Raw genomic sequence first — 27,997 nt, 5'->3', positions numbered from 1 at the left:
GGAAATGCTTGAACGAAATCTTGATGTTTTTCATTACATATTATAGTATTCCCAACACCATGCTAAGAGCGTAATCCTTTTCTCGTACAAAACAAATCCGTGTAAACCATACAAAGTCTTTTGTTATTTCATTGAAAATTTTCATGGTTTTATTTTTATATCCTATTCCGAAAATGAATACAAAATAAAATTCAATCACAAAGGTAGAAAAATAATTTCATTGCTTACGGATGTATGCCTTATTTTATTCGAGTATTTTGAAAACATTTACAATCTTTGCAAAACAGGATGTTTTTGAAATCGTTCTACAAAAAAAAAAAAAAAAAAAATCCCTTGAATAAATCAAGTTGAATTAAAAATTTTCTTTCGTAAATATCTCAGAGGTCAAGTGTTGAGAATGAAATTGCCGTAGTAGTAGCTTATGGCGGAGTGATTGTAGCTAGCAGAAGACGTGATTTGTAGGATCTAGAAATATTTCATATCATGAATGCTTTTTTTGATTTTCATGCCATTGTAATAAGGCATTCCATTTCGATGGCAAGTATCGACGAGCGAAATCTAAGAATTTTGCCAAATGGTATATATATAATTTGTATGCGTAAAAAAATGATTGTATTTAGGATAATTATTCACGATCAGAACTCACAGAAGAGATTTGCCCAAATCTTAAATCATTTCATCCTCCGGGATTTGGAAAAGCTTTTACTAAACGAAGATTTTGAGATATTAGAAGAGAGAGAGAGAGTCGCGAGCTTCTAAAACCAATCTAAGAGAGCTGTCAAATTTCATTAATTTGTGAAGCCGAGCTGCAATAACTAATTTTTGAATGTTAAATTAGAAAACAGGCTTACCAATTTGTTTGCGAACTAAAAGACCATCTTACACAATTGATTCACGTCTTGTAGGCTTTGATATACGCGACGAAGATGGTGTGCTGTAAGTTGAAAGTGACATGACAGATCCAGGCTTCTTCAAGAGGAATTGTCCGCCATGTTAGTTGTAGGGTGACCAGGGCATCAAAATCTGGAGCGAAAGAATGTGAATTAGACATCAGGTCTCATGACAGATAGGCGATAGAGAAGGCGATGACAGGCATATATTATACTGAGGGTTTTCTTAATGTAATTATATACGCTATAAAAAAATCTCCAAAAACATAACCAATGTAGGTCCGCTCACTTCAGCGATTCTGTACCCAGAATCCCCAAAATAATACATTGATAGCTTCAGCAATTTAATAAGACTCCAAGACCAGTCAAATTTTAAATCTATGCCAGAGGTTATAAGAATGGAATTGACGGATTTATTTGAGTGATGAGGGACAGATTTTCTATGCATCATATTGGCTCACTACCTTTGCAAGCTAAAGACGTGAAAGCAAATCGACTAAGGAGAGTTTCTGTCTAAGCGAGTTTAAAACTGTCAAAGTAGATAAAGGATTTCTCAAGCTTGTTTTACGAAAGCTAACAAAGCCGTGTATTGTTTTTTAGTGCGTTTAAGTATCGACAGATGTACTTCGGGGATTTAATAGTCCGCAGATAAATCTCCAGTGAATGCGTGACTGGATATCAATCGTGACATCTTCATATCTTGAGCCATATATTAAATAGCAATGGTAAAAGAACAAATAAGTAGACCAAATATATAATTTCTTTAAGAAGATAATATATATACACCTTTTTTTTATTTCAACTGATTATTTTTCACTATCTTCAGTTTTATCATCATCTTATAAATTAAAGCAAGTTGCATGGACATTTCTGCTGACGGCTTTAACAATATAATAAAAGAGACATAATCAACCCTTTCAACAAAAACGGAATCGACAACAAAAGATAGCAACAACAGCAGTAACCGCAGTAACTAAGCAACATCAACAACACTAACAACAACAGCAAAAACAACAACAGTAACAATAGCAGTAACAACAACGTTAACAGTAGCAGCAGCATGCAACAGCTGCAGCAACAACAGCAGAAAGAGAATAACAGCAATAACAGCAGCTACAGCAACAACAGAAGCAACAACAACAGCAACAACAACTACAACAACAACAGTAGCAGCAACAGTAGCAACAACAACAACAACAGCAGCAGAACAACAATAACAGCAATAATAGTAGCGCGGCAGTCATAGTATGAGCAACGAATGAACAGCAGTGCACAGCAACACCAGCAGCAACAATAATGTGACAGCAGCAACCACAGTAGAAGGAGCAGCAGCATCAAAAGTAGCAGTGCACAGTAACAGTAACAACTGCAGCAGCATCATCAGAAATTAACAACAACAGCAGCTGCAACAACAACAGCTACAGCTACAGCAGCAGAAACAACATCAACAACAGCAACGACCCTTTCAGGAATCGAGGGTACTGACAACTAGCAACCGACTACACGCGGACGTCGTCTAGTCTTATCTTCACATTCGGTCGTCAAACTGCTTTCGGTCATTTCCGGAGATACCAAAATTGACGTTGAAAAACATGCTAATAGATTGTTCTCAATATTACTGGTGCTTTGGTTTTGACCCCATTTATGCAACATCACAAAGTCTGATGAACAATATTTGACAAATGATGCCTCAAGGAATGCATTATCACTTATGCTTACAGCCGAACGATCTTCGACCTCATCGATACCCTGCAACCAGATTCGCTTCGTAAAAAAAGAATAAATTCTGTACAATAAAGGATAATATATGGGATCGCTTCTTTGATTGCTGATGATGAGCTGCGATGAAAAGAAATAACGAAAAGAAAGAAATATGAAGAAAGAAATTTGAAGTAGTAGCAGGGGAAAAAAGAAAGAAGAAGAAGAAGAAGAAGAAGAAGAAGAAGAAAAATGTCAGCAACAACAAAATCAAGGCCTCATTTCTTAGAAATACTTCTTTTTTTTCTTTTTTTTTTTCTTTTTTCTTTTTTGGGCTTTTTGTTTTGTTTTGTTTTGTTGCGTTTTACGTTTAGTGCCTTTTATACCTCTTACAGAGCATTATCAGCTTGCTTATCTTGAACCCTAGCAAATCTCCCTCCGGCAAATCCAAGAACTTAATTACCAAGTTCAATTATTCGTATCATTGGATACAACCTTTTTCTCCATAACACATTAATTTTGAGAGATTAAGATTCTAATTCTTCAAGTAAGCCGGCTCTCAGAAGAATTATTTTAGAAAAAAAAAAAAAAGAAATGTGAAGATAAATTTGAAAAGAAAAAAAACAAGAGCGGTTGATCACCAATGGAAATTATTAGGTTAGGGACGATCGTTTATGGAATACAACATAGTTTTAAGTAATCAGTTGTCGAACAGGAATATTATCCTACAGCTAGAAAATCATACTCATATAGGAATGGAATTATACGCGATAAATGACGTACCCTTTCAACGCGGTGTCCCGAGGCTTCAGCAATCTAGAACACAAATTTGAAGTTTTATCTTGAAGAACGTTTGAAGTAATCTTGATGTGTAATTGCAGTAAGTATTAGTCAATGTTACGGAAGAGAGCGATTTTACCGATGTTTGAAACTCAAGTTATTCATAATTAATAACGTTTTGTTCATAAGATTCTCATTTGATAAGACACTAATTGAATTGTGTAAGGTGATCATTGAGCACAGCTTTCTCTTTGTTTGAGGGTTAACGCTTGCGTCGCTACAGCAACGAAGCAACGTTTTTCAGTTAATTTTCATCGCTCACCTTTATAAAAGAATTAATATTATTTTTTTATTTATTCATTTTTATGTAATTTTTTTGAATTTTGTGTTTTGTTTTTGTGCAAGCAGACAAGCTCACAAGGATGATATTAAGTTTTAAAAGAGAGCATTACTTCTACATACAGCAGGAGAAGAGGTGCATAAAATCGTAGAAACGTTGCCTGCCGTCGGCAAAGCAAAATATTATAAAAAGTTCGTCAAAGCATTAGACGAATACTCTGTTCCACAAGACAGCTCTACATATTCAAAATTACCTTTTCAGGTGCATGGAACAACAAGAAAATGAAGCCGTAGGCCAATTTGTCAAACGACTACGACGAGTCGTTCAGGTTTGTGATTATGGTGATTAATCGGAAAATCAAATAAGGGATATGGTTTATAAGTATAGATATGTTGCTGGAGTATAGTAAGAAGTATAGTATAGTATAGTAAGGGTTTTGAGATTACAACCATACAAGAATTCAAGGTTGCATACATTCCAGAAAAGCAAAATGTTGCTGACTCCCTATCGAGACTGACACAGACGGGAGGAAAGGAATCATCACCAGAGCAGAAATAAGCAGAGCTATTTGTCAGATTTGTGGCGGTCGACGCTACTCCTCAAGCAATGACTACGAGGGAAGTATAAGAAGCATCAGCAGGAGAAGAAGAGTTGTGTGAACTGTGAAAATGCATCAAAACAGATAAGTGGAAGAAATCTAAATGCAAAGAATACATACCGCCAAGTGTAGAGTGTGCGTCATTGGGAATCTGATTTTGAGAGGATTACAAGAATTACGAGAATTGCAATTCCACTCAAACTGAGATCCCACATCCTGAGATTATCCCATGAAGGACATCTCGGTGTTGTCAGCATGAAGCAAAGTTTAAGGCAGGGACCGCGGAGCATATTGAAAAGTTGGGGAGAGAGGGGGCTTGCATTTGAAAATTAAGAATTAGCTCAATCAAATTTCGGGGGGGAACGTTTTTTATTTTTTTATTTATATTCGTATTTTTGGCGCAAAAAATGGAGGTCTGCAGACCCCCCCTGTAAGGTCAAAGGTATGGTGGCCAGGCATCACAAATGATTTGTACTAAGCATTAAGAAATTTTAAATGCGTTTAAGAAATAAAGTATTATCATTATCACTATCATCATCATCATCATCATCATTATTATTATGTATTATTTGTAATAATAATAATAATAATAATAATAATCTTTATTTCACAATACTTGACCTACATTTTATCAATTTTACAAGTTTTCACAAGAACCGTATTTTTACCGCAACGAAATTAAGAAAGTGCTTTGGTAGCATCAGAGAGAAAACTAGCTGGAGATCATTAACTAACTAATCTAGTCATATATAAAGGCCCTGAACGACAAAACCAAATGTTTTAGTTAAAAAAAAAAAAATTTTATCCTAATTCTTCATTAAAATATTTTTTTGAAAACTTAAGCTTACTAGATTTTGAGATTCGATTTTACTAGTTTTCATGTGAGAAAGATACGAAAATCAAACGACAAACGTTTTCGAGAAAAAAGCATATTTTTAGTTAAACTTGACAAAAACAACTGAGACAAAATAAAAATAATGCAAGATGCAATGCAAAATACAAAATACTTTTTTCAGTAAATTGGCATTTATAAATGTTTTTAAATAATTTTTAGCTTTTGAAAGTGAAGACAAGGTACCGCTCTTTATACGATACTCTCTCAACAACACAAATTCATGTAAGCTCATTTGTATGATCATACTAGCTGGAAAAGCCTCAATTAATTGGCGAATATTTTTATTGCTGTAATTTTATATGTTATTCAATATTTAAATAAATTATCTATAGAATTGTATTAAACTATCAGAATGAAAGTCTTCTTTTGCCGATAGGACCGCTCGATAAATAATAGGAGGTGAACAAAACTGCTTTTTCTGGAACGAAAAACATACAATAGTTTTTAAAGAAACGAATTCTTCATAAAGATTTAGAGAGCTAAATAATTAAAGGGCGTATTCGTCGCAAGTAGTATGAAAGTACCAGTTCTACATAACCCCAGCAACGGTGCCGCACCGGTGCGAAAGAGGGGTACATTTTTAGGCGCACATTCTGAAAGGGGGGATGGGGGTACTTTTCAACCCCCAGATGGATTCGGCTGAATGACGTCATAAGTAGTTCGCTATTTGGTACCTGATGTTTACGTTATGATCTAGGTGGTGAGATTTTGATATAATTTTTCCCTTATTAAAAATATATGCTCTCACGGCCCGGGTTCGAACCGACGGCCTACGGATAACTGAAAAATAAAATAAATAAATAAATCACTTTTATTTAAGTGTCTAGTCGTTCTAGCGCTTTCGCACTAATCGGGGACACTTTTCGCTCACACACACTACCACTACATTCAATATTCTATGCACACAACGCTCAACTCACATGTTGATTTTTACGGAGGGAGGAAACCGGTGAACCAGGAGAAAACCCTCGTAGCATAGGAGAGAACAACACATCAAACAAACTCAATTCACATGTGGCGACCTCAGGTGTCAAACCAGAGACCCGACCCGTTGGACTCACAGCGGTGAAAGACGACGCGTTAGCCGCGAACGCTACCCATGCTACCCTACTACATACTACAGTCCGTTGCTCTACCAACTGAGCTACCGCGAATTCTTTATACTATTACGTAAGAGTTAATTACCGAGAATGGAGGCAATAAACCATATACATCCCGAGCTCCGCAGACCCAAGGGATGTATAGGCTTATTGCCGACGTTCGAGGTAATTAAGTATTTTATTTATCAATTGAGAAGGTTTTCTATCAAATGTTGCTCATTATAAATGCGAACGGTCTATATATAGTTATTCAACGATTTGATAACTATATATTGACCTCGCATTTATAATGAGGGTTATAACTAAAATAAAGCCTTGTGAATAACAAAGAAAACCGTGTCAATAATACCTCTTAGTATACAAATAGGGGTTCTACGCAATTGGGAATCCGGATTCATTGCGGATAATCAATTAGATCCGGATTTTCCACTCGGTCGCCTTCGGATCGTGGATTTCGGATTCATAGGGGTTTTGAGATCATATTCTACATTTATTCTTGGGGCTCTTCATACAGAGAGAAATTTCAAAGTGTTTTTCTAGTTTTCGCTTGATCTTTTGATCTGCGTGATTACCAGTTGGATTCGCCTCAGTGCAACTGTCGCTGCGATATGCAAATAATTGGACTCAGCTTCATGCATCGAGAAACTTATGTGAAAAATTTCAAATGCCCTTGGTGGGAATCGAACCCACGTCTTCGGTATTCCAGTCCGATGTGTTAACCACTACACTACAAGGACCAACCACGCTGGTAACGCAGCCGGAATATGAAATGTAGGGTACTCGTGAGGATTCCAGAGCGATATTTTTTCTCAATACGTTAAGTTGAACACCGTAAATATGTACGCAAAGAATAGACATAGTATAGTAGTAATAAATTATGCGTTCGGTGTGTGTAATGAAAATAGACCAGTATAGTAGTAATAACTTTACCTTTAGAGAAAAATTAGTCCCAATAAATATATTTATGTGATAATCTTAAATGTCCTTGCAATATGAAGCGTACTCGATATTACTGATAACTGCAATCTCCTTTGTCTTCTTTCCAAATAATTTCCGTAGGTTATCTTCCATGCTCGTTGATCATCCTCCAAGGGCATCTATAATTATGTTATACTGGTTGACTTTCTATTCTGGAAACCTCTCTTTTAATTCCCATCTTAAAGGACCGTATTTGGTAGTTTTCTCTTCATCTTTCTTCTCCCTGTTGTCAATCCACGCGCAGCTCATCTCAAGAACGATGACCTCTTGGGTGTTATGGTTGATGATCTTGGCGTCGATTCTGTTTGCTTTCATCTCTTGGTTTTCTCCGTACGTTGGAATATCCCATAGTGCTTCTACCTCGTTCGACCTGTATTCAGGCTTGGGTTTGTTTGGTCAGTACCATGGTGGTACTGAATCTATAGGTTCCAGTTGTAATACAAGTTCAAAGTATAATACTTTGAGGACGTTGTTGTGCCTTGACAAATATTTGTTCTGCGCCAACGCTGAACACCGGGTTAGCTAACAGTGGCGCCACGCTCTCTTGTGCTTTTCCGCATAAACGGCAGCAGACCTCGTGAGGTGGTGCTGTTTTGTCTTTTTGCTGTAGTATAACTTCATGTGCAATAGCTGCTCACACAACTTGCAAATGCCAGTTACAACGTGGGTTATTCATGATGTCCAGTTTTTCATCCATAAGAAGCAGTCTTTATTGATTAAACTTCATCGTCCCATCTTTCGGCATTCAGCTTTCCTCGTCACTTTCCCTCTTTCACCTCGCTTTTCAGCTGTTCAACTTTCAGTTTCTTAAGATGTTCACCCATCTTCGTGTAAGGGATATGAATTCCTTCTATTGTAGTTGCACTTGTGTCCGGGTACTCTAAGTTGAGAGTGATACCATATTCTTCAGCAGCTCCTTGAGCATCTTTTAGAAGAAATAGTCTTCCTTTCTTTACAGCTTGCTCTTCAAATATTCTAATCACAGCCATCGTCGGGTCATTGTTTGTGTACAATTTTACTGCCGCCTTGATCTTGATAGTTTTGTATTCAGCTTCAAAACAGTTTGTCATGGGCATTTTGCCATTGTTTAAAGTTTGACAATCAAAAGACAAGCAGACATTTTTGTAAATAAAATATTGAACAGAAGTTTATGTTTTTGTGTCATAGAGTTTACATTTTGCTGCACATGTTTAACTTCACGAATCCTCAGAGTGACTTAACACTTAAACTTAATCTTGTTTAATTTGAAATATTAAAAATTGTTTTTGCTTGTGGCATGTTGTTCCTTTATAAAGATATTGAGTTCCAATTGTAGGCTTGGAATATTAATGGGCAGGGACATTCTTAATTTCTAAATGGAATTTGAACAGTTATTTATAAATTTATAATTATCAAAATTGCAAATATCCCAAAAATGTGATTTTATAGGTAATATATTTTTTGAATCACATTAAAACTGACCCATTTCTGGCATTCTATGGGGAGAGTAAATACCCCAGTATGTGATTTTATAGGTAATATATTTTTTGAATCACATTAAAACTGACCCATTTCTGGCATTCTATGGGGAGAGTAAATACCCCAGTATGTGATTTTATAGGTAATATATTTTTTGAATCACATTAAAACTGACCCATTTCTGGCATTCTATGGGGAGAGTAAATACCCCAGTGTGTGATTTTATAGGTAATATATTTTTTGAATCACATTAAAACTGACCCATTTCTGGCATTCTATGGGGAGAGTAAATACCCCAGTATGTGATTTTATAGGTAATATATTTTTTGAATCACATTAAAACTGACCCATTTCTGGCATTCTATGGGGAGAGTAAATACCCCAGTGTGTGATTTTATAGGTAATATATTTTTTGAATCACATTAAAACTGACCCATTTCTGGCATTCTATTGGGGAGTAAAATACACCATTATGTGATTTTATGAGGGAAGATTTTGACTACACCGGAAAACCCACTTTTGGGATTCTATTAGGATAGTAAATACCCTAGTATGTGATTTTATAGGGAAATAGACCCATTTTTGGGACAATCAATTCCCAATAATGGGCTTTACTAGTGATTTTTTCCCCCCATTAATGGGTTCGGTAGCATTTTTCCAATTTTGGTAAAAGTCCCATTAGAAACCCATGGAAATGTCAAGAATACTTCCATTTTTTACCCAAATTGGAAATTACAAAATTTTTCGTGAGGTCTTTAACCAAACGTTCTTAGCAAATGGTGCAAAGGTAATGCTGACAATATATGGTCATGCAGTTGTTGGTCTCGTAATAATGACTACAGGTATACTTAATCATTGATTTTAACTATCAACTTAATCACCAACCACCAGACTTGCCTGTTGCTTTTATTGTCCAATTTGATGACTACAGAGATCCATCTATCAATGACCATTACCAACATGTGTACCAATATGTCCAGTGACTGTATCACCTCAGTTGCCTGATGGTGTCCACAAAGGCAACTGCGTTGCCTCTTAGACTTGCATATGCTCTCACAGCACACAAAAACCAAGGTCTTACACTACTGAAAGCCTGGGTAGATATTGACAAATCAGGAAAAAAACTTGTGTCTCTTATGTTACCTTTAGCATTGTCAAAAAAACTGTTATATATTGTTACATCTCGTATTATTGAGCCAATGACATGACCTTCGAAAGACCAACAAGCATGAAATCATCAGTATATCCTTAATACAATACACAGACTTGCCAAAGAAGCAAGATTAGAAAAATTAGCACAAGCAACATGCAGTGCATTTAATCAGGTTTCAACTACTTAGTTAAATCAGTATTAAAGGAATTGTATTTACATCCCATATTAACAGGCAAAATAAATCACCTGTTTCTCATCTATTACAATCCACTTATTATAATAATTAGGAAACTTTTGGCTCTGGTTTATTATAATTAATTTTCACTAGTTATTCTTTCTACTTTAACTGCCCTCTATTTCCTAATTCTTTTGTGCTACATCTAGGTATATATTTTTTGATTGATGTGTAATGTTGTGATTAATGTTAACTAATATTTTTTTCAGATAATAAATCAAAAGTCTATAAAGGTTCAGCCATGCATGTTGTACAACAAATGTATACAAGTATTACTGACTAATACAAAGCATGCAATACAAGATATAAGAAGACATTTAAATCACCTTACTGTTTAAAAGAATCTCAGGCTCCATTACTTATAGTAAAGTTAATATACCTGACAAGTATTACAGACACAATAAACTTGTGGATCATATATAATATATTGTCTTAATACCATAATTATGTAGGGTGATGGAATATCTAGATCTTATTCAGTGTATAAAGAATCATCCAAGGGATATCAATTATTAACATTTGTAGGTGAACATTTTTAAATGCAGTCAGTATATAGAAGGTTAAGACATTTTATCATTTCAAGAAAATGCTTTAGTGGCTGATACTGAAACAATGACCAACTTTTGACATATTCGCAGCACTTCACTAGTAATTTGTATCAACTAGTTATGAAAATACGTGTATCTATATTATTGAAATATGTTATATAGGCATATCGCGAATGTAAAAAAAATCCTGCGCCAGCGAGCCCGTTGTGCCCGCGGACATTTGTGCCTGTCATGCGCGCGCGCCCGCGCCAGTGACGCCTGTTCATTACTGTTGTTATTGGTCGGCCATCTTGCGACTACGTTTCATTATTAAAGCTTGTTCATTCGTTTACGTCGTTCGTCGTGTTTACTGGCGTGGTGGCAGCGATTAAAGGACCCACGAACAACAGTATAAATACAACGATCAATAGCAGAAGTCTCGTAACGAGCCAACCTGTACGGTGGTTGGAAAACGAACAGCAAGAAACGTACACAAGAGCTTACGAAACACATTCACACGGCCTCATCAACAATCACCCAAACCATCGACTCCAAAAATGACTTCAACAAGAGCACCAAAACAATGGACACTGACTAAAAACGAGACAATCACTTCCTTCGAAGCATGGAGACAAAACCTACAGTATACATTATCTCTCGACGTAAATTTCGCATCCTTCCTTGGTGATACCGTGACGTGGCTAAAGAAATCTCGAGGCCCTCTAAGAGGCTTTACTGATGACGGTGAAGCAGTCCCTGTCGCTAGACGTCGAACAGCACAGCAAAAGTGTACCCATCTGGAGTTGATGCTTGGCCAAATCGCTAATTATTGCCCAGTTATCTCTAGAAATTCAATTGTCAAGAACTCAACATCTATCAACTCCATCTGGCAAATGATTCGCATGCATTATGGGTTCCAGTCCACCGGAGCACACTTTATCGACTTTAATAACATTAAACTGGAACATGACGAACGCCCAGAAGACCTCTTTCAACGACTGATGTCCTTCGTCGAAGACAATCTCCTCATCGCTAATGGCAATATCACCCACCATGGCGAGATTATAACCGCCGACGAGGAATCAACACCCAGTCTTGAAAATATGATCGTTCTCACCTGGCTTAGACTAATCCACCCGGACTTACCAAACCTCGTAAAACAACGATATGGCACGGAACTTCGCTCCAGAACCCTCGCATCGATAAAACCAGAAATCTCCCAAGCGTTGGACTCACTGCTTGACGAACTACGCACAGCCGCTGATTCCAAGATACTACGCGCTACAGCGTCAAAATTTAGATTCCCTGCCTCACGTGAACCAAACAAATTGCCAAACAGTCGCCGCCCAACGACTTCCAGACGCCCCAGGTCATGCCCACTATGCAAAGAAGCAGGCCGCGCAGATCAACAGCATTTCCTAAGTAAGTGCCCTTACTTATCTCCTGAGGACAGACTCTTCCTCGCCAAGACTCGCTCGACAACCAACTATGAAGAGGAAGTAGAAGAAGACGACGATAACCTAGATCTGTACGCACCTGATCAAGTTGACAGTGAAGCGTCAGCCCTTCCGTCCGCACGTTCCATCTCCCGAAGGGTCAGCACCAGAAGGTCACCCCTACTCAACGCCTTCTATCGACAACACCCAGTGAGGCTGACCCTCGACACCGGCGCCGAAACCAGCATGATTAAAGCGTCCGTTGCCCAGACACTTGGTCTTACCGTCGAAAAGTCTTCCCAACAAGCATTGCAAGCCGATGGTACGACACCGCTGACCGTTATTGGCGAAGTACACGTCCTGCTCTCTCGTTCCAACAAGAAACTCGCGCTCGACGCCCTCGTAGTAGAGGACATAGATGTTGACATACTCGCTGGAATACCCTTCCTCATCGCGAACGACATCTCAGTTCGCCCAGCCACTCAACAGATAACTATACAAGGCTCCGAAACCATCTTGTACCACACCGATGAAAAACACAGCACTCAGGCTCACACCATACGCCACGCCACGTCGTATGTGTTACGTTCATCGTCGCCCACCACCGTTATCTGGCCTGGAGATTACCTAGAAGTTGACGTCCCCCCCGAGCTGGGAACTGACAACACTATCGCCATTGAACCCCGTAGTGATACGTCCCAACTCAAACGCCCTCCACCCAGCGAAAACCCATGGCCCCAACCACGAGTCATAGATACAGTCGGAGGTAAAGTGCGAATTACCAACACGTCCGACGAACCATACACCGTCCGACGCCACGACCACATCTGCTGGGCCCGCCCAACCGTCCCAGCGACTCCTCCCGAAGCGGCTCCACCCTCAACACTCCCCGTTACAGAAGTAAAGCCTACCCCGCCGTCCTCAGGCAGCGTAAGTCTAGATCCAGACAAGCTACTTACAAGTTCCATGCGTGACCAATTCCAGAAGGTCCTACAGAAATACGACAACGTCTTCAAACCGGACATTCCAGGGTACAACGGAGCAGCGGGCCATATAGAAGCCCGCGTAAACATGGGACCGGTACAGCCGCCCCAACGTAAAGGGCGCCTTCCTCAATACTCTCGAAACCAACTAATAGAGCTGCAAGAGAAGTTTGACGAACTGGAAAGAGACCAAGTCTTCCAAAAACCCGAAGATATCGACGTGGCAGTAGAATACCTGAACCCCTCCTTCCTCATAAAGAAACCCTCTGGCGGTCATCGCCTCGTCACTGCCTTTGCAGACGTGGGACGGTACAGCAAACCCCAACCATCACTCATGCCAGACGTTGACTCCACACTACGCACCATTGCACCATGGAAGTTCCTGATAAAGTCTGATCTCAGCCGCGCCTTCTACCAAATACCCCTTGCTAAAGAATCCAGGAAGTACTGCGGCGTAGCCACACCATTTCGTGGCGTACGCGTTTACTGCCGCTCCGCAATGGGAATGCCCGGCTCAGAAACAGCACTCGAAGAGATGATGTGTCGAGTACTTGGTGACTTCATCCAAGAAGGCTGCGTGGCAAAGATAGCAGACGACTTGTACTGCGGAGGAGCAAGCCCCGAAGACCTTCTACCTATCTGGGCACGGGTCCTGGAACAGCTTGACAGGTGCAACCTTAGACTCTCACCAACTAAAACGGTCATCTGTCCAAAGTCCACCACCATATTAGGATGGGTGTGGTCCCAAGGCAAACTATCTGCAAGTCCTCATCGCGTCGCGGTTCTTGCATCTTGTCCTCCTCCAACTACCGTCAAAGGCATGCGCTCTTTTATCGGGTCCTACAAAGTCCTTAGCCGCGTCCTACCAGAGTGTTCCTCCCTAATCGACCCCCTCGAAGGCGCAATCTCGGGTCTCCAGTCACAAGACAAACTTACGTTGAACGAAAGTCTTCTCCACAAGTTTAAAGCTGCTCAGCAGGCCCTCACGTCAACCAAAGCCATCGCTCTACCACGTCCATCCGACTCCTTATGGATCGTAACAGACGGCTCCGTAACCAAACGTGGCCTCGGAGCAACACTATATGTGTCCCGTGAGAACAACCTCTATCTTGCCGGATTTTTCAGCGCAAAACTCCGCAAACACCAAGTCAACTGGCTGCCCTGTGAAATTGAAGCACTGAGTATCGCCGCGGCCGTCAAGCACTTCAGCCCGTTTATAATACAGTCTGAACACCGTACTTGCGTACTCACTGACAGCAAACCATGCGTCCAAGCCATCAATAAACTCTGTCGCGGCGAATTTTCCGCAAGCCCTCGGGTAACATCATTCCTAACTACCGTTAGCCGATATCAAGTCACGTTGCAGCATTTGGCCGGTACGGCTAACCTCCCTTCAGACTTTACGAGCCGCAACGCTCCAGAGTGCCAAGAACCAACATGCCAGGTGTGCAGTTTCATCAAAGAAACAGAAGACTCTGTCGTCCGTGACGTGTCCGTTCAAGACATCATCGACAACACCAAGTCACTTCCATTCACCACGAGATCAGCCTGGCGAGAAATCCAAAACGGATGTCCCGACCTCCGCAGAGTCCATGCCCATCTGAAACAAGGAACTAGACCCTCGAAGAAACTGACTAACATAAAAGACATCAAACGCTATCTAAACGTAACGTCCATCTCCAAAGACGGCATTCTAGTAGTCAAACGCAACCAACCTTTCACCCCCTCATCTGAGGCAATAGTAGTACCACGGTCCGTACTTGATGGTCTTCTCACAGCTCTCCACGTTCGTCTAAACCATCCATCTCGCAACCAGCTTCAGATGGTTGTACTACGCCACTTCTTTGCGTTAGACATGAACAGTGCCCTAACCAGGGTATCCTCGTCATGCCACCCATGTGCCTCCTTACGGAAGTTTCCAAGTTCTCTCGTAAACCAATCATCTGAAGAACCACCCGACGTCGTCGGCATATCCTTCGCTGCTGACGTTATCAAACGACAACGACAAGCAATCTTACTACTCAGAGAGTGTTCGACATCCTACACCAACACTTGTTTAATACAAGACGAAAAGTACGACACCCTGCGCGACGCCCTTACACGCCTCATTGTGGAACTACACCCTTTGGACGGTCCAAGAGCAGTCATTCGAGTAGACCCTGCACCAAGCTTCTTATCTCTTAGCAACAACGACGGTCTAAAACACTTGAACATTTGGCTCGATGTTGGTCGCATAAAGAATAAGAATAAGAACCCAGTCGCCGAAAAGGCTATTCAAGAGCTAGAAGAAGAGCTTCTGCGACAGGAGCCCGGAGGTGGACCCATTACTTCTACTGGCCTCGCACTAGCAACAGCTCGTCTCAACTCTCGCCTACGCCATCAAGGTCTCTCCGCTCGTGAACTATGGACACAGCGCAGTCAATACACCTGTGACCAACTCCCACTATCTGACTACCAGAATATAGTAGCGCAGCACCAGAAGAGGTCCACTAACCATCCCCACAGCGAAAAGTCCAAAGACAAACACGGAGTTGCCGCACCTCAGCCACAGATTCGAGTGGGAGACATAGTTTATTTGATCGCTGACCGCGACAAACTACGTGCTCGTGACCGCTACATCGTTACAGAAGTGAGCGACCCTTGGTGTTACATTAAGAAGTTCACCGGATCCCAACTTCGCGCCACATCATACAAGGTCAAGCTATGTGAGTGCTATGCCGTTCCCGCTCCCCTCGCCTCCTCCCACACTAGTACTCAAGTAATCCACAACGATGCCGACGAAGACTTCGCCACCGTAGACCCAACGTTAGCGTCAGAAGAACCAAGTCCACCAACCCCCCCATCGGAACTTATCCGCCCATACGAAGTTGACTTACCAAGCTGGTGTAAACCAAACAATCAAGACAACGCATCGGAAGAAGACACCAACACAACCCCAGAAACAACTGAGCAAGACCCACCACCCTCGCAAGTCACTCTCACCGTCCCACTGCCCATCAACAACGAACTCAGCAGCGAAGAATCTCCCTCGAGACCACAACGAACACGCAAACCCCCAGCCTACCTCAAGGACTACTTCCTATATTGAGACATTATGCGACCTGTAGATGTATGAACCATAATAACTTTGTTATCCAGTTAATTAACAGAAAATAAGGAAGAAGAAGATACTGCGCCAGCGAGCCCGTTGTGCCCGCGGACATTTGTGCCTGTCATGCGCGCGCGCCCGCGCCAGTGACGCCTGTTCATTACTGTTGTTATTGGTCGGCCATCTTGCGACTACGTTTCATTATTAAAGCTTGTTCATTCGTTTACGTCGTTCGTCGTGTTTACTGGCGCTGTACTTAGGTTGTGATGGCTTTGTTTAAGATGTTTTTAAATTTCTTTAATGGTAGACACAACCTCATCATTTAACAATTCTTTCACAAATTCCTAAAGAGAAATAAACTACTTTGCACATTTTGCAATAAAACACTGCGTTAAATAATCCCTGAGAGTTGAGCGTGTTGGCAGGCATATCATAGCTCAGTTTATAAAGATAACAGGGGGATGGAAGTTCCTATAGAAAGAAAAGAAAATTATAAAGATTTAATATCCTGTAGATATTCAAACACAATTTGAACTATAAAAAGCAAATCAACGGCCTTCGTTAAGACTGTGAAAATATGCATTTTGCGGTTTGTATTCTATAATTGTAAGTCAAAGGCATGCATCGAATGTGTCAAAAGTGTATATTAAATTTCAGTTTATCTATATTATTGCTTAATGCTGTTTTGTCCCAAGTTACAAGTTTTGTCCCAGATACACGTTAAAAGTAATAGAAAGTTCTCTTCAATTAATTCGGTTATAAACCTTTTTTCCCTTTTCTTTGCAATATTTTCTCTTCCCTTGGGCCCCAAAGCACACTGATTAGAAAGCGTATCTCTAGAAAGCCTCTCTAAATATTAGTCGACTCCTGGGCACCAAGTGAAGCAGCTTTATTAAACTTTTCATTCAGGTTTTGAACCGCAGGGCTTGTTGGGCTTGTTGGACTTGATAACTTAAGAACTCCTACAACAGGGTCATGATCTAACAAGTCGTCGACAATTCCACGGCTGGGATTGACAGGTATGCGATTCGCTTCTTCTTGTTGTTCTGCGGAGAGGTCAGAGGCTGCCTTGGTCTGCGCGCTACGAGAAGTGAAATCAATCGGTTTTATCCATTCCACGGAGATACCGTGCGTGGAAAATATAAAATTATCTTTGTAAGGGATATAGTTTTTTGTCTTTTCTGAGCTTTGTTGGCTTCTGGGAGAGAGTTCGTACCCTGGAACAACAACACCTTGCGACAAGGGAAGTTCTTCGTCCGTTGTATCCAAGTTGAAATCTCCACCGATAATAAATGGGATATTTCCATTGACTTTAGAGACTTCTTTGACGAATTCTAGAAAGCCATTGAATACTTCACTTTTTTTGGACTTACTCATAGAATGGTGACGTCCATGCCAAGAGACTGCCAAAAAAGACTGGTTTGTACCTTCCGTGGCCCGTTTTGGCGTAAGTTTTACCATCTTTATTCTTGAAAGAACATCGCTTACCTCGAACTGATTTTTAAGCTCATCTCTTATTCTAATAATTCTGATATCGCTAGATTTCAGTTCGTCGTCCGTCCCTTCGAAGTCACTTCCATTCCAAAATACAGCTGCCTCATTTTCGTTTTTCCTTGCTTCCAACTGGTAACTTCTTGCAATTAATTACACAAGTACGCCACTTTGCTCTTGAGACATTATCAGAGAAGGGTGAAAATTACGAAGAATTATTGTCAAAAGCATCTTCCGATTGTCAGCAGTTCCTATGCCCAAACTTTTTCCTTCCATATTAATTGTCATCACAAAGAATGCATTTGGGTCAGATTTAAGGCGTCCTTTTTTAATGTCTTCTTCAAGTTTCCTTTCCTCCTCTTGGTACCAATCCTGTTTCACGATATCTTCTATTTTCTCCTTACGTTTTTTTGCCAAATGGTAGACCTTTTGCAAGGATGATAAAATCTCAGAGATGATCGGATTTTCCATTTTCATTTGATGTTTGTCTGAGCGGCAATAACTTTTACTCAATACAAGGACGACGAGAATCTTTAGCCACGCTTTAGCCACGTAAGCACCTGGTCTAAATGATTGACAGCTATAGATAAATGATACGATTGGTCAAGAGATGTCAGAGAAGAAAGTGTCACCAGTCTTGGAAACCAGTCATGGAAAAGATCGACATGGAAACCGCTCACCGGCGACGGTGTGGGGGGAGCCCATCGTGGTTCAGGGGTATGTGTGGCTGCTTTGTCGTTGTGTTTCTGTTGGGCCAAGCGCTCGTGGAAATATTTCTGTTGTTTTTCCACCATACTCTGGACTTGGAGCGTTAGTATGGAGCCTAATGCAAAATCTACGGCCTCAAACGAGTCACGTGATCAAGGCGCGTAGAGCATTGTGGGTTAAAAGTTTCATTATGCTTCATTTGCGTTTGAACGTCGTTGTGAGAACATCTCCTGGCGAGAAAGTATTATGAAAGCCAAATCTGTCTCGCCGTTTTTGGTGTGGATTTTCTTGCTGTTGGTGATTTCCTATATCTACACTGTGTAAGCTTTCAATTTCTACATACTTGTACGGTGAAGTCTCTGCCATTTATGTCTATAAAACTAGTTGGGGCCACGTTAGCTTCACTGACAACCCTCGCGAGCGAAGGATTGCTTTGTTTCCTGAATGCCAAAAAATTCGAGAACTAAATGAGGAAAGCAGGCCTTTGACCATAAGGGCTGTTACTTGCTGCGAAAAAGTGCTAAGTAGTGGATATTTAACTTGATAATTTTATTCAAACGCAATTGATTGAGTATTAGAACATCGAGCATTCAAACAACCGATGAAATCACATACCCGGCGACTAAGATGACAAACCTTGAAAATATTTTTCTCTTTAAAAATATCTCTTAAAACCATTCATTTCATTACCAACATTCATTTTTAATTATTTCTTGTCATGCTGAGGCTCTTATCATTGAAACTTTTTTGTTTGGAATAATGATAAAGCGTTCTTGTTGTTTGGGGTCAATATTGAAGTCTTAAGTCGAATGTTTATGGATTTCGTACTGTCATGTTCGCGGAATATAAGTATAATAGAAGCTAAACTATAAAATTTACAATGCAAAGTTTATCAGTTTATCATAACTTTTAAGTGTTAAGGTGGCTGGACCCCCTCACGCTTGACCGCTACCTTCCACGTTTGGAACGCTGGTGCACAAACGTGTTTTATCCGATTGCAAATCTTTTTTGCACATAAGTCACATAAAGATTGAATCAATGTTTGATGCAGTTTTTAATGAGATCGGACGTCATAACACGTGATTATGATGAAATATTTGTTTTCGTTTAGAGAACAATTTTAGCCTTGCAGAGCGTTCAACACTAAATGCTTCGTACCACATAATTATTTACTAGATGCCTCCATTTGTGGGGATTTTTGAAAAAATCTATCTAGCTAAATTATGAGATATTTGAGATTCTTTAAATATAGTGCATAATTTACTTCGCAACCAAACAATGGATTTGATACGGCCGAGATTAATATTTCAGAGCTATATATTCACAAAAGTCATTGCTCATTTAGTTTTACTCTGTAACTAGTCTTAAAAGGAACATTTTGAAGGTAATCGATTTATGCCATTATACTTTATATTTCCACTGATTCAAACAGGAAAGTTTTGATTATTTGGGACTTTGATATTGAAGATCAGACTGACTGCTTTACCGCCACTGACTGACTAGGGGTCTGATCCAAACGCTGAAATGCCTTGGTTGGACATTAGAAACTGTAACTGCAATTGTTCTAAGTTTCCAGAAAGAGGAACAATTCCTCAAAGTTTTGAGACAGATGCTGTGAACGAAAATATAGATAAAGAAAGTAACAGTACACAAAGTAACGCATTTGAACAACGGCTGGCTGACCTGTGAAGGTCGATGACAAGTCTCAGATTCTGACAATTCCCCATTCCGAAATTCAAAGGAAGACTGGTGCCGAATCCACGCCGCTTGGAATTCTGGGGCGGAATTTAGGGACGCAAGATGGCAGCTTGAGAGAAAGTATGGGGAAATACAACTGTTGCATTCTGAATTGTACAAATAACTGGAGAAATTCTCCTGGGTTGAAGTTCCATGCACTTCCGGGAGATCCTAAGGTTCTTAGGGAATACAAACGGCTGATAAGAAACGATAATCTCAGAGTATCCTCGACGAGCGTTTGTATTCCCTAAGAACCTTAGGATCTCCCGGAAGCGCATGGAACTTCAACCCAGGAGAATAATTTCTCCAGTTATTTGTACAATTCAGAATGCAACAGTTGTATTTCCCCATACTTTCTCTCAAGCTGCCATCTTGCGTCCCTAAATTCCGCCCCAGAATTCCAAGCGGCGTGGATTCGGCACCAGTCTTCCTTTGAATTTCGGAATGGGGAATTCTCAGTATTCTGCCGATAAATTTTCCAATTAAATCAATAAAAAATCAATAAAATAATATCAAAACTACGATTTCATGTCTTATCTGAAACGATTTAGTGGTGCCGAGTTTTCATGTAAATGAGGATAGTCCCGGGGGGGGGGGGGGGGGGTACTCCGCCAGGATTTGGTTAGGGGTGTTCCGCTGGGATTATGAAAGGGGTATCCTGTTTATGACAAAAAAAACTCAAATTTGTAGACCCTGTTTTTGACAAAAGATATAATTTATTGCACTGAGTTCCTGTTTCAATTATCATGCCAGCTCGTGTATTTTTTTTTTTTTCTTTGATGACCATAATAACCAGTTTTGGTCAACACGAAAGTAGAAACCCTAAATATGACAGGAAACTCAGGAAGAACTTGGAACTTGAGTGAAATTGCATACCCTGTTTATGACAAGAAGCTCGAAAAACCATACCCTGTTCAGCGGATCATCCCTGTATAGTCCATATATGGGAAAACCCTCCCCCCGGGACGACAGTAGCATTACGCGGGTAATTCCCGCCATCTTGACAAGATATGCTTGATAGGTGACATAGTACCATGCACAGCATTCAGAATAACACGGAAACGGTAAGAGTTTCACCGGGGTTCACCTCCATATTTTTGATCTTTAGGAATTAAAGCTTCAGAATATCTATAAATACAGACATGTTATCCATCGTAAAACCAGATGGCAAGCGATACTGAGATGCACGATATTTCAACCTTCAGTGTCAGCGTGTGAAAGCGATGGCCATTTTAATGTTATAAATGCACATAGAAATATGTCTTATCTGGAAACGAGACTTGTTGTACAGGAATTACTGCCATTAATCCATGCGACAATTAAAAGATACGAGGTTATGATAAGTAATACGAGGGAAAATTAATGATTCTTTACGACTATGAAATTCTTGTGAAATTTTTTGTTGCCCGGCTGTGATCATGATTGTGTTTGGTCGATTAGGTCACGTGCCACTTTATCACCCTCCTCTGTCACGGGTGGTTTCAACAGCCGTAGTTGCCTCACCATCAGCGATTTCACCATAGATTTTGGCAGCGATATAGAAGTGGTTGAGCATTCATTGTCGGCCAGATCGGCCAACGTCCCCGGCATGAATTCTGCATTTGCAGGTACGTCTTGGGTTCCTTTTTAAACGCCTGGCAGTCATCATCAAGTGCCTTTGGCATCAGGTATGTCAGATCCGGAAGTACCCTCGTTTATCAGTACTTTCTCGCTGCCTAGCACTCCGAACCCGTTGTCTGCCTTTGTTACGGTGAATTCTTGCCTGAATTCACTCGCTGGTCGTACCACAGGCTTATTGTTGGCCTCATCTGCTCTTCTCCCGTCAGTTCTACCTCCTTAGCTTTATCGGCCATTTGCTACTGGTACCGGATATTCACCTTTCCCAGCACATTGTGTCTCAGATCCTAGCCAGCAAGTTTATCGATTTGAATGACTTTAATACTTCCCGCGAATCTGCTGCCGTTTTGTGTCGAGTCCGAACCTCAGCTCCAGTACTTGATGGCCGACTTGTTCTGACCAGTCAACCGAAGAAGCTTAAACATCGTTCCGAAGATGTGGTTAGCTGGATCGAAACTTCTTTCTCTACTCCATGGTCTTGACATCATTCTATCCCCAGCGTTGGCGGGATTTGTTGAGCTACAAACTCCTGACAATCCGTACCTACAGACATTTCGCCGGGATTGCATGTTTGGCGTACGACCAGGCCTTTTAGGGAGAATGCCGCGGCAGTGAACATTAACTCGGGGAGCGGGATCCCTAAGGCGGCTTGAGTTCTTTCATATCCGTGGTGCTAGTTGCGCTTCCATTCACGATGATGGCTGTCTCCTGTCGTATGAGTGTCCACTCGATAGTCACGATTGCAGGCTACCGTCTTTATGTTACACGGGGCGTGGTTATCTGTTGACGCTTAGGACCTTTTAAGTGTTTGCGCCGATCGCTGTGCTAATCGTGGCGCTATTCGTTGTATTGTCCTTTTGTCAACTCGGCTAGGCCATGGCCTGGCTCGCTCTCTGTGGTTAGCATGCATTGCCTTACCGGCAACAGGCAAGACAGAGTGCGCTCAACTTTCTTGCGCGCGCTATAGTTGCACTGTTTACTTTGCGCTATCGCTTCCCTGCAATTGTTGGTCTTTGGGTCGATGCTTTCCGGTCGACTTGTCTGGTAGCGGCCATCGCGGCCTCGTCTTTAATTGTTCGCTATGTCGGCCGACTGGTTTCAGCACAGCGTCTGGCTATCATTCGTAACTAGGAGGCCTGGACACTTGTTGCGCTGATCGTTGCATAAAATTGTTGCGCTTTCATTTATCAACTCTGCTGGATGAGGCTACCATTCATTGATTGGGACCTGGGAACGTATTGAGCTGATCTTTGCGCAAAAATCGTTGCACTTTCGTTAGTAAACTCTGCTAGATGAGGCTATTATTCGTTTGTTTGGGCCTGGGCACTTGTTGCGCTAATGGTTGCGCTTTCATTACTGAAAATTCAACGGTATTAATGGAAAGTATGTTCCCAGACTTGGAATGGTATCTATGAATAGCTGAGTTATAAACGAGGCTAAACTCGTACAAAATACACGAGTCTGCGATCATAAAAAACAGGGTATGTGGTCGGCAAATTAAAAAGATGGCTATACTGCGCATGCTTGGAATAAGACCGCCCTTATTAAGCAATAAGATCATGGAACAAGGGCTACAGGTTTGTTAGCCACTGGCTGTTAAGTGGTACCCTCGTAAAATAGGGACTATAGATTTATTTCAATTTCATATTCTCTCGCCAAAATGTTACAAATTAACAGAAACTGACAAACAGATTTTTAAAAAAACAGTTTCAAATTTTGAATTATTTTCTTGCGAAACTGACTAAAAGTAAAATACCTAAAATAACAGTAAAATATAGTTTACAAGAGGGTCTTGAAGGGGAAGGGAGGGGAGGGGGGCAGATATTCGTTAACTTTTCAAATTTTATGTTTTCTGTGTCAGTTATATTTCAGATTTTTTTTCAGTTGTAAGCTAAATTTTATGGCATTTGTCAGTTGTCACTAAACTCCACCCAGCTAGTGTCCCTTTTTTATTATAACTAAATATGGAACTGAGAAATCATTAGTAATAGACCCCTTGCATGTGACGTCAAAGCAGCTCGATCTGAGAAACAAAACAAAAGAATTCCAATCTCCTGAGAATTGAAACCTATTGTTTTGTCCCCTAGATTGAGCTGCATTCCAAAGTGCTGCAAGGAGTCTATTTCCTGCTGCACTAATAGCTCATTAAAGAAGAAGAAGAAACAACACTGCTTTATATTTTGGGAATTTTATATACGCCTATTTCAGAAATCGTTGTCGCACCAAAAGCCTCAAGCAACAAGACAAGACCGCAGAGAACGGCGGTACTTTTAGCTGTAATTAGTTTATTCATGGTGCATTTTCATTTATTGACTTCACAAATTGCTCCAAGCAAGGCTGCTTGAGATGATAATTAGTGGAGAGCTATAGCCACTTGCATGAACCATGAATAAATCAATTAGAATTAAAAGTACCGACGTTCTCTGGAGCCTTGGCTTGTTACTTGAGGCTCTTGGTGCGAAAACGATTTTCAAAATAGGTGTTACACCAATATACTTTTCCTGAATTCGCTTGTCTGATCACGAAACAATAGTTTGAAGTCGAAGTTGAACCCATTCTCGATTTCAAGCCATTGTTTTGTGGTAATCCAAGTGAATGCGGGAAAACTCTATGATTGAGGCTTTTAAAAGTTTAGAGCTTCAGTGGAGGAATCAGGGCGATTTCAGGGGGGCATCAGTAGCATCGAAAAGCATCCTTTTTAGAAGAGATAACTAGCTAAAAATAGTGTGAGCTGCGTCGGTGTTTCTAATGAAACAGTAATGATAAAAGGTTGAATTATACACCGTGAAAAGATGAAAATCCTTTTTAGGTTATTATGATTTAGGTTATTATGATTAGAAAGGGGGGGTAACTTTCACCCAGTTCACCCCTCCCCCCTGGATCCGCCTTTGAGGTTCAGGTTTGAAAAGAATGGCTTACGAGACACATATCCATAGCAACAATATCATCCTTGAAAATATTTTGCAGACATAAATAACATTTAAAATGTTACGAATACTACATTTTACAGTTGCGTTCAGTGACCACGAATAATAGTTTCCTGTCGGGGTTGGAGTTTCCGCGCATAGCAAAACTACAGTTTGTCATGGGCGGAAACTCCAGTCTTGGCTATAGGAGAACTATTGATTCGTGGTCACTGAACGGAACTGTAATTTAAGTTATGGATAAAACCCAGTGGAAAACAAGCTTCCAAAAACACATTATCATCATCATCATTACCACCACCATCATCACAGTCACTATAAATGTTTGTTATTTCTCTCTCCCAAAAACAAATCATCACCTTCATCATTACCAGTACCATTCTCACAGTCAATATAAATGTTTATTTCTCTCTCCCAAAAAACACATTATCATCATCACCATCTGCACCATCATCGCCACTTTTCTCTCTCTTTTAATCCGTATTTTATACTTCTATTTTATTTGCTTCGCTATCAATATTATCAAATATGATAACTTACAACAATAGCGTATACTAATTAGCACTTGTGTTTTCTATTCAAAGAACAGAAAATATATCAGAAAATGTCAGACCTCGACAAATCCATTGTACTTTGTTTGTCTAAGATATCCTTCTTGCTACATTGTATTATGTTCCTTTGTTTGCAAATGAACTTTTCGTTAATAAGATTTCATATTATTCATGCATGATGTTATATATTGACAAGTTTTTCAAAAACGTTGACATGTGAATCCCGAATATTGTAGTGAATTGCAGCTTGAGGCGTCGCGGTGAAAGTTATAACGAGAGTCTTTTAGAAGCCAAAACCAGGCTAAACCAACATATTTTCCTCATTGTAGCAAATACATGTCTTTTTGTAGAAATACAGAATAGTTCTCTTTACTTTGTACCCGACTTTGCATAGTGAATTGCAGCTCGATTTATAGCCAATATATCTTGCTATTCTTAGCTTATTCTTGTTATGTTGTCACCTGCCAAATAATACTTCCTTTCTTAAAAAGGCGAAAAAGTACATTTTGCAAATTTAGGTCGATTTTGACAATCGCGCTATCCCTTAGCATAACACCTTTTCACAATGCTTTGCTTTCAGGAAAACGGAAAGCAATCTTATGCTAAAAAAGTAAATTCGCTCTATTCTCTTGGGTTTTTTTGTTGTTTTTTTGGTTGTTGTTTTTTTTTCTCTCTCTCTCTCTTTTCTCTTTTGTTTTTGCTTAAGTAGTTGTTTTTCTGTTTTATCTTTCGTTTTTGTCGTCAGTTTTATCTTTTTCTTCTTTGATTGTTTTCTCTTTTTCTTTGTTTTTGTTTGTTTTTGTTTTGTTTTGTTTTTTTGTTTTTGTTTTGTTTTGTTTTTTTGTTTTTGTTTTTTTGTTGTTTTTTTGTTGTTTTTGTTTTTGTTTTTGTTTTTTGTTTGTTTTTTGTTTTTGTTTTGTTTTGTGTTTTATTCAGTGATTTTATTACAGATTTATTTTTGTTCTTTTGCTTTCTTTTTTGTCTTTGTTGTATTTTTGTCTTTTTCCTTTTTTTTTTTTTTTTTTTGTTGTTGTTGTTGTTGTCGTTTGTATTTGTGTTGTGTCTTATTCAGTGCTCAATTTTCTTTATTTTTTGCTTTCTTTTTTTTCTTCTATTTTTGTTTCCTTTTCTTTCTCTTATTCTCTTTTCACATTTGTTCATTCTGCTTTTATTCTATTGAATAGAATAATTATAGTTTATATCAACAGAATCTATTTTTCCGAAATAATGACTGACTGTATGACAAAAATAAATCGAATCAATCATCCCCATTAAGTGACACTCCATAACGAGCCAAACCAAGTCAGGATAACCCTAACTTGTTCTTCCCAGTCGGTCGATTATTTATCTTACAGAAAATACGTAAATATGTTAACTATGATGTAACAAACAAAACAAGTTTGTCAGAAGGAAGGAAATACTAAAATCATTATTAGTTTTCTAGTTTTTTGTTTGTCGTGGATAAGAGAAAAATAGACTGTTATTTATTTTTTCATTTTCTCTCTCGATAATTGGCACTATTATCCTACTATAATGATTTTTCCACTTTTAATTGCTACCATAACAATTGCCATTACAAAATATATCGAGTGGTTTTCAATAGAGTGGTAGTGGTAGTGGTAGTGGTAGTGGTAGTGGTAGTGGTAGTGGTAGTGGTAGTGGTAGTGGTAGTGGTAGTGGTAGTGGTAGTGGTAGTGGTAGTGGTAGTGGTAGTGGTAGTGGTAGTGGTAGTGGTAGTGGTAGTGGTAGTGGTAGTGGTAGTGGTAGTGGTAGTGGTAGTGGTAGTGGTAGTGGTAGTGGTAGTGGTAGTGGTAGTGGTAGTATAGTGGTAGTAGCAGCAACAGCAGCAACAACAGCAGCAGCAACAGCAATGAGTAGCAACAGTAGCAACAGCAGCAGCAACAACAGCAGCAACAGCAATGAGTAGCAACAGCAGCAGCAGTATGGGCTAGTCGTGGTGGTGGTTTAAATATTCTCCTATTTCTTTTTCTGCATTTCTATTTCCACAGTACTAGTACCATAACTCAATTGCTATATTCATCTCAATATCCATTACATTATATTTTCTCTATCATTTTCAATTTAATCCATAAATTTCAAATAAATTATGCGTTTGATTTTGACTTTGATTTATCCTTTTGGCTTTTTAAAAAGTTCTTCTCAATACATCCTTCCATTTTACTAAAAACCTTAATATCAAATTCAACTTCTTCAAATACTTTTAGGTCCTACGCTATCATTATATCTTTTTTGCCCAACTCATACGGTTCACTTGACAACATTGACCTAAAGAAGCTACTCCGAATAGCAATTAAACCAATACACCTTAACAATAGCAAATCCACAATTGTTGTTTATATTAAGACTAGGTTTATGTTAAGAAACAAATATAAAACAACAAAAACACAGTAAGAAATACAACAACCATTCGAGGAATTTGCTACTTTTATCTGAACTTAGTTTTTCCTATTCTAATTTATAAAAATAAATACTTTGAACTGGTCTACGAGACTGTATATTTCGTTAATTGGCGGATATGAATCTCTCCAATTTCCTTTTTCAAATCGCATTTCATTCAATTTTCCGAACAAAGAGTTAATTCACAGAGCAATGTATTAAAAAGTCCATAAATCCCCAAACACATTACCAATCGGACTCCGCTTTATTTAAGCTCGTTAAGTATGCTGTCATAAAGAATAAAACGCTGAGGATACTCATAAAACTGAAAACGTTTCGACGTAGTTAATTGATTGGTTGAGTTTTAGCAAAACCAAGTTCTGATCAATTAGTCACCTACGTATATTACCTGT

At 39.6% G+C, this 27,997-nt stretch overlaps 3 protein-coding genes and 2 non-coding genes across 5 annotated transcripts in view; 2 read left to right on the top strand and 3 right to left on the bottom strand.

Annotated features, from left to right (window-relative positions):
• LOC116297229 (metabotropic glutamate receptor 8) overlaps positions 1 to 1,148 on the bottom strand; it is a 15,481-nt gene extending 14,333 nt beyond the window's left edge. Inside the window, exon 1 of the mRNA XM_031705414.2 lies at positions 852 to 1,148. The gene's annotated coding sequence lies outside the window, so the exon portion shown is untranslated. The remainder of the gene's footprint in view (positions 1 to 851) is intronic.
• Positions 1 to 27,997, top strand: part of LOC148914013 (uncharacterized) — a 190,900-nt gene that overhangs the window by 106,816 nt on the left and 56,087 nt on the right. The gene's annotated exons all lie outside the window — the stretch shown is intronic.
• Positions 6,967 to 7,038, bottom strand: Trnas-gga (transfer RNA serine (anticodon GGA)). Its single transcript has one exon. It is a non-coding gene; the product is annotated as a tRNA-Ser (tRNA).
• Positions 10,872 to 16,348, top strand: LOC148914015 (uncharacterized). The gene has a single exon (XM_089038999.1). It carries the CDS (start codon positions 11,210 to 11,212, stop codon positions 16,157 to 16,159), a length of 4,950 nt encoding a protein of 1,649 aa, XP_088895125.1. The 5' UTR covers positions 10,872 to 11,209; the 3' UTR covers positions 16,160 to 16,348.
• Positions 16,433 to 18,237, bottom strand: LOC116297231 (uncharacterized). The gene has a single exon (XR_016121532.1). It is a non-coding gene; the product is annotated as an uncharacterized LOC116297231 (transcript).

This window comes from Actinia tenebrosa, unplaced genomic scaffold (assembly GCF_029948245.1).
Source record: "Actinia tenebrosa isolate PJP-AT-01 unplaced genomic scaffold, QUT_ActTen_1.0 PGA_scaffold0__85_contigs__length_37466705, whole genome shotgun sequence".
Lineage (NCBI taxonomy): Eukaryota > Metazoa > Cnidaria > Anthozoa > Actiniaria > Actiniidae > Actinia > Actinia tenebrosa.
The sequence above is the reverse complement of the archived record's forward strand: the minus strand, read 5'-3'. Positions and strand labels throughout refer to the sequence as shown.

What these genes read in the sequence shown, in the direction of transcription:
- LOC148914015 (XM_089038999.1), top strand. Translation starts at nt 11,210, where the DNA reads ATGACTTCAACAAGAGCACCAAAACAATGGACACTGACTAAAAACGAG.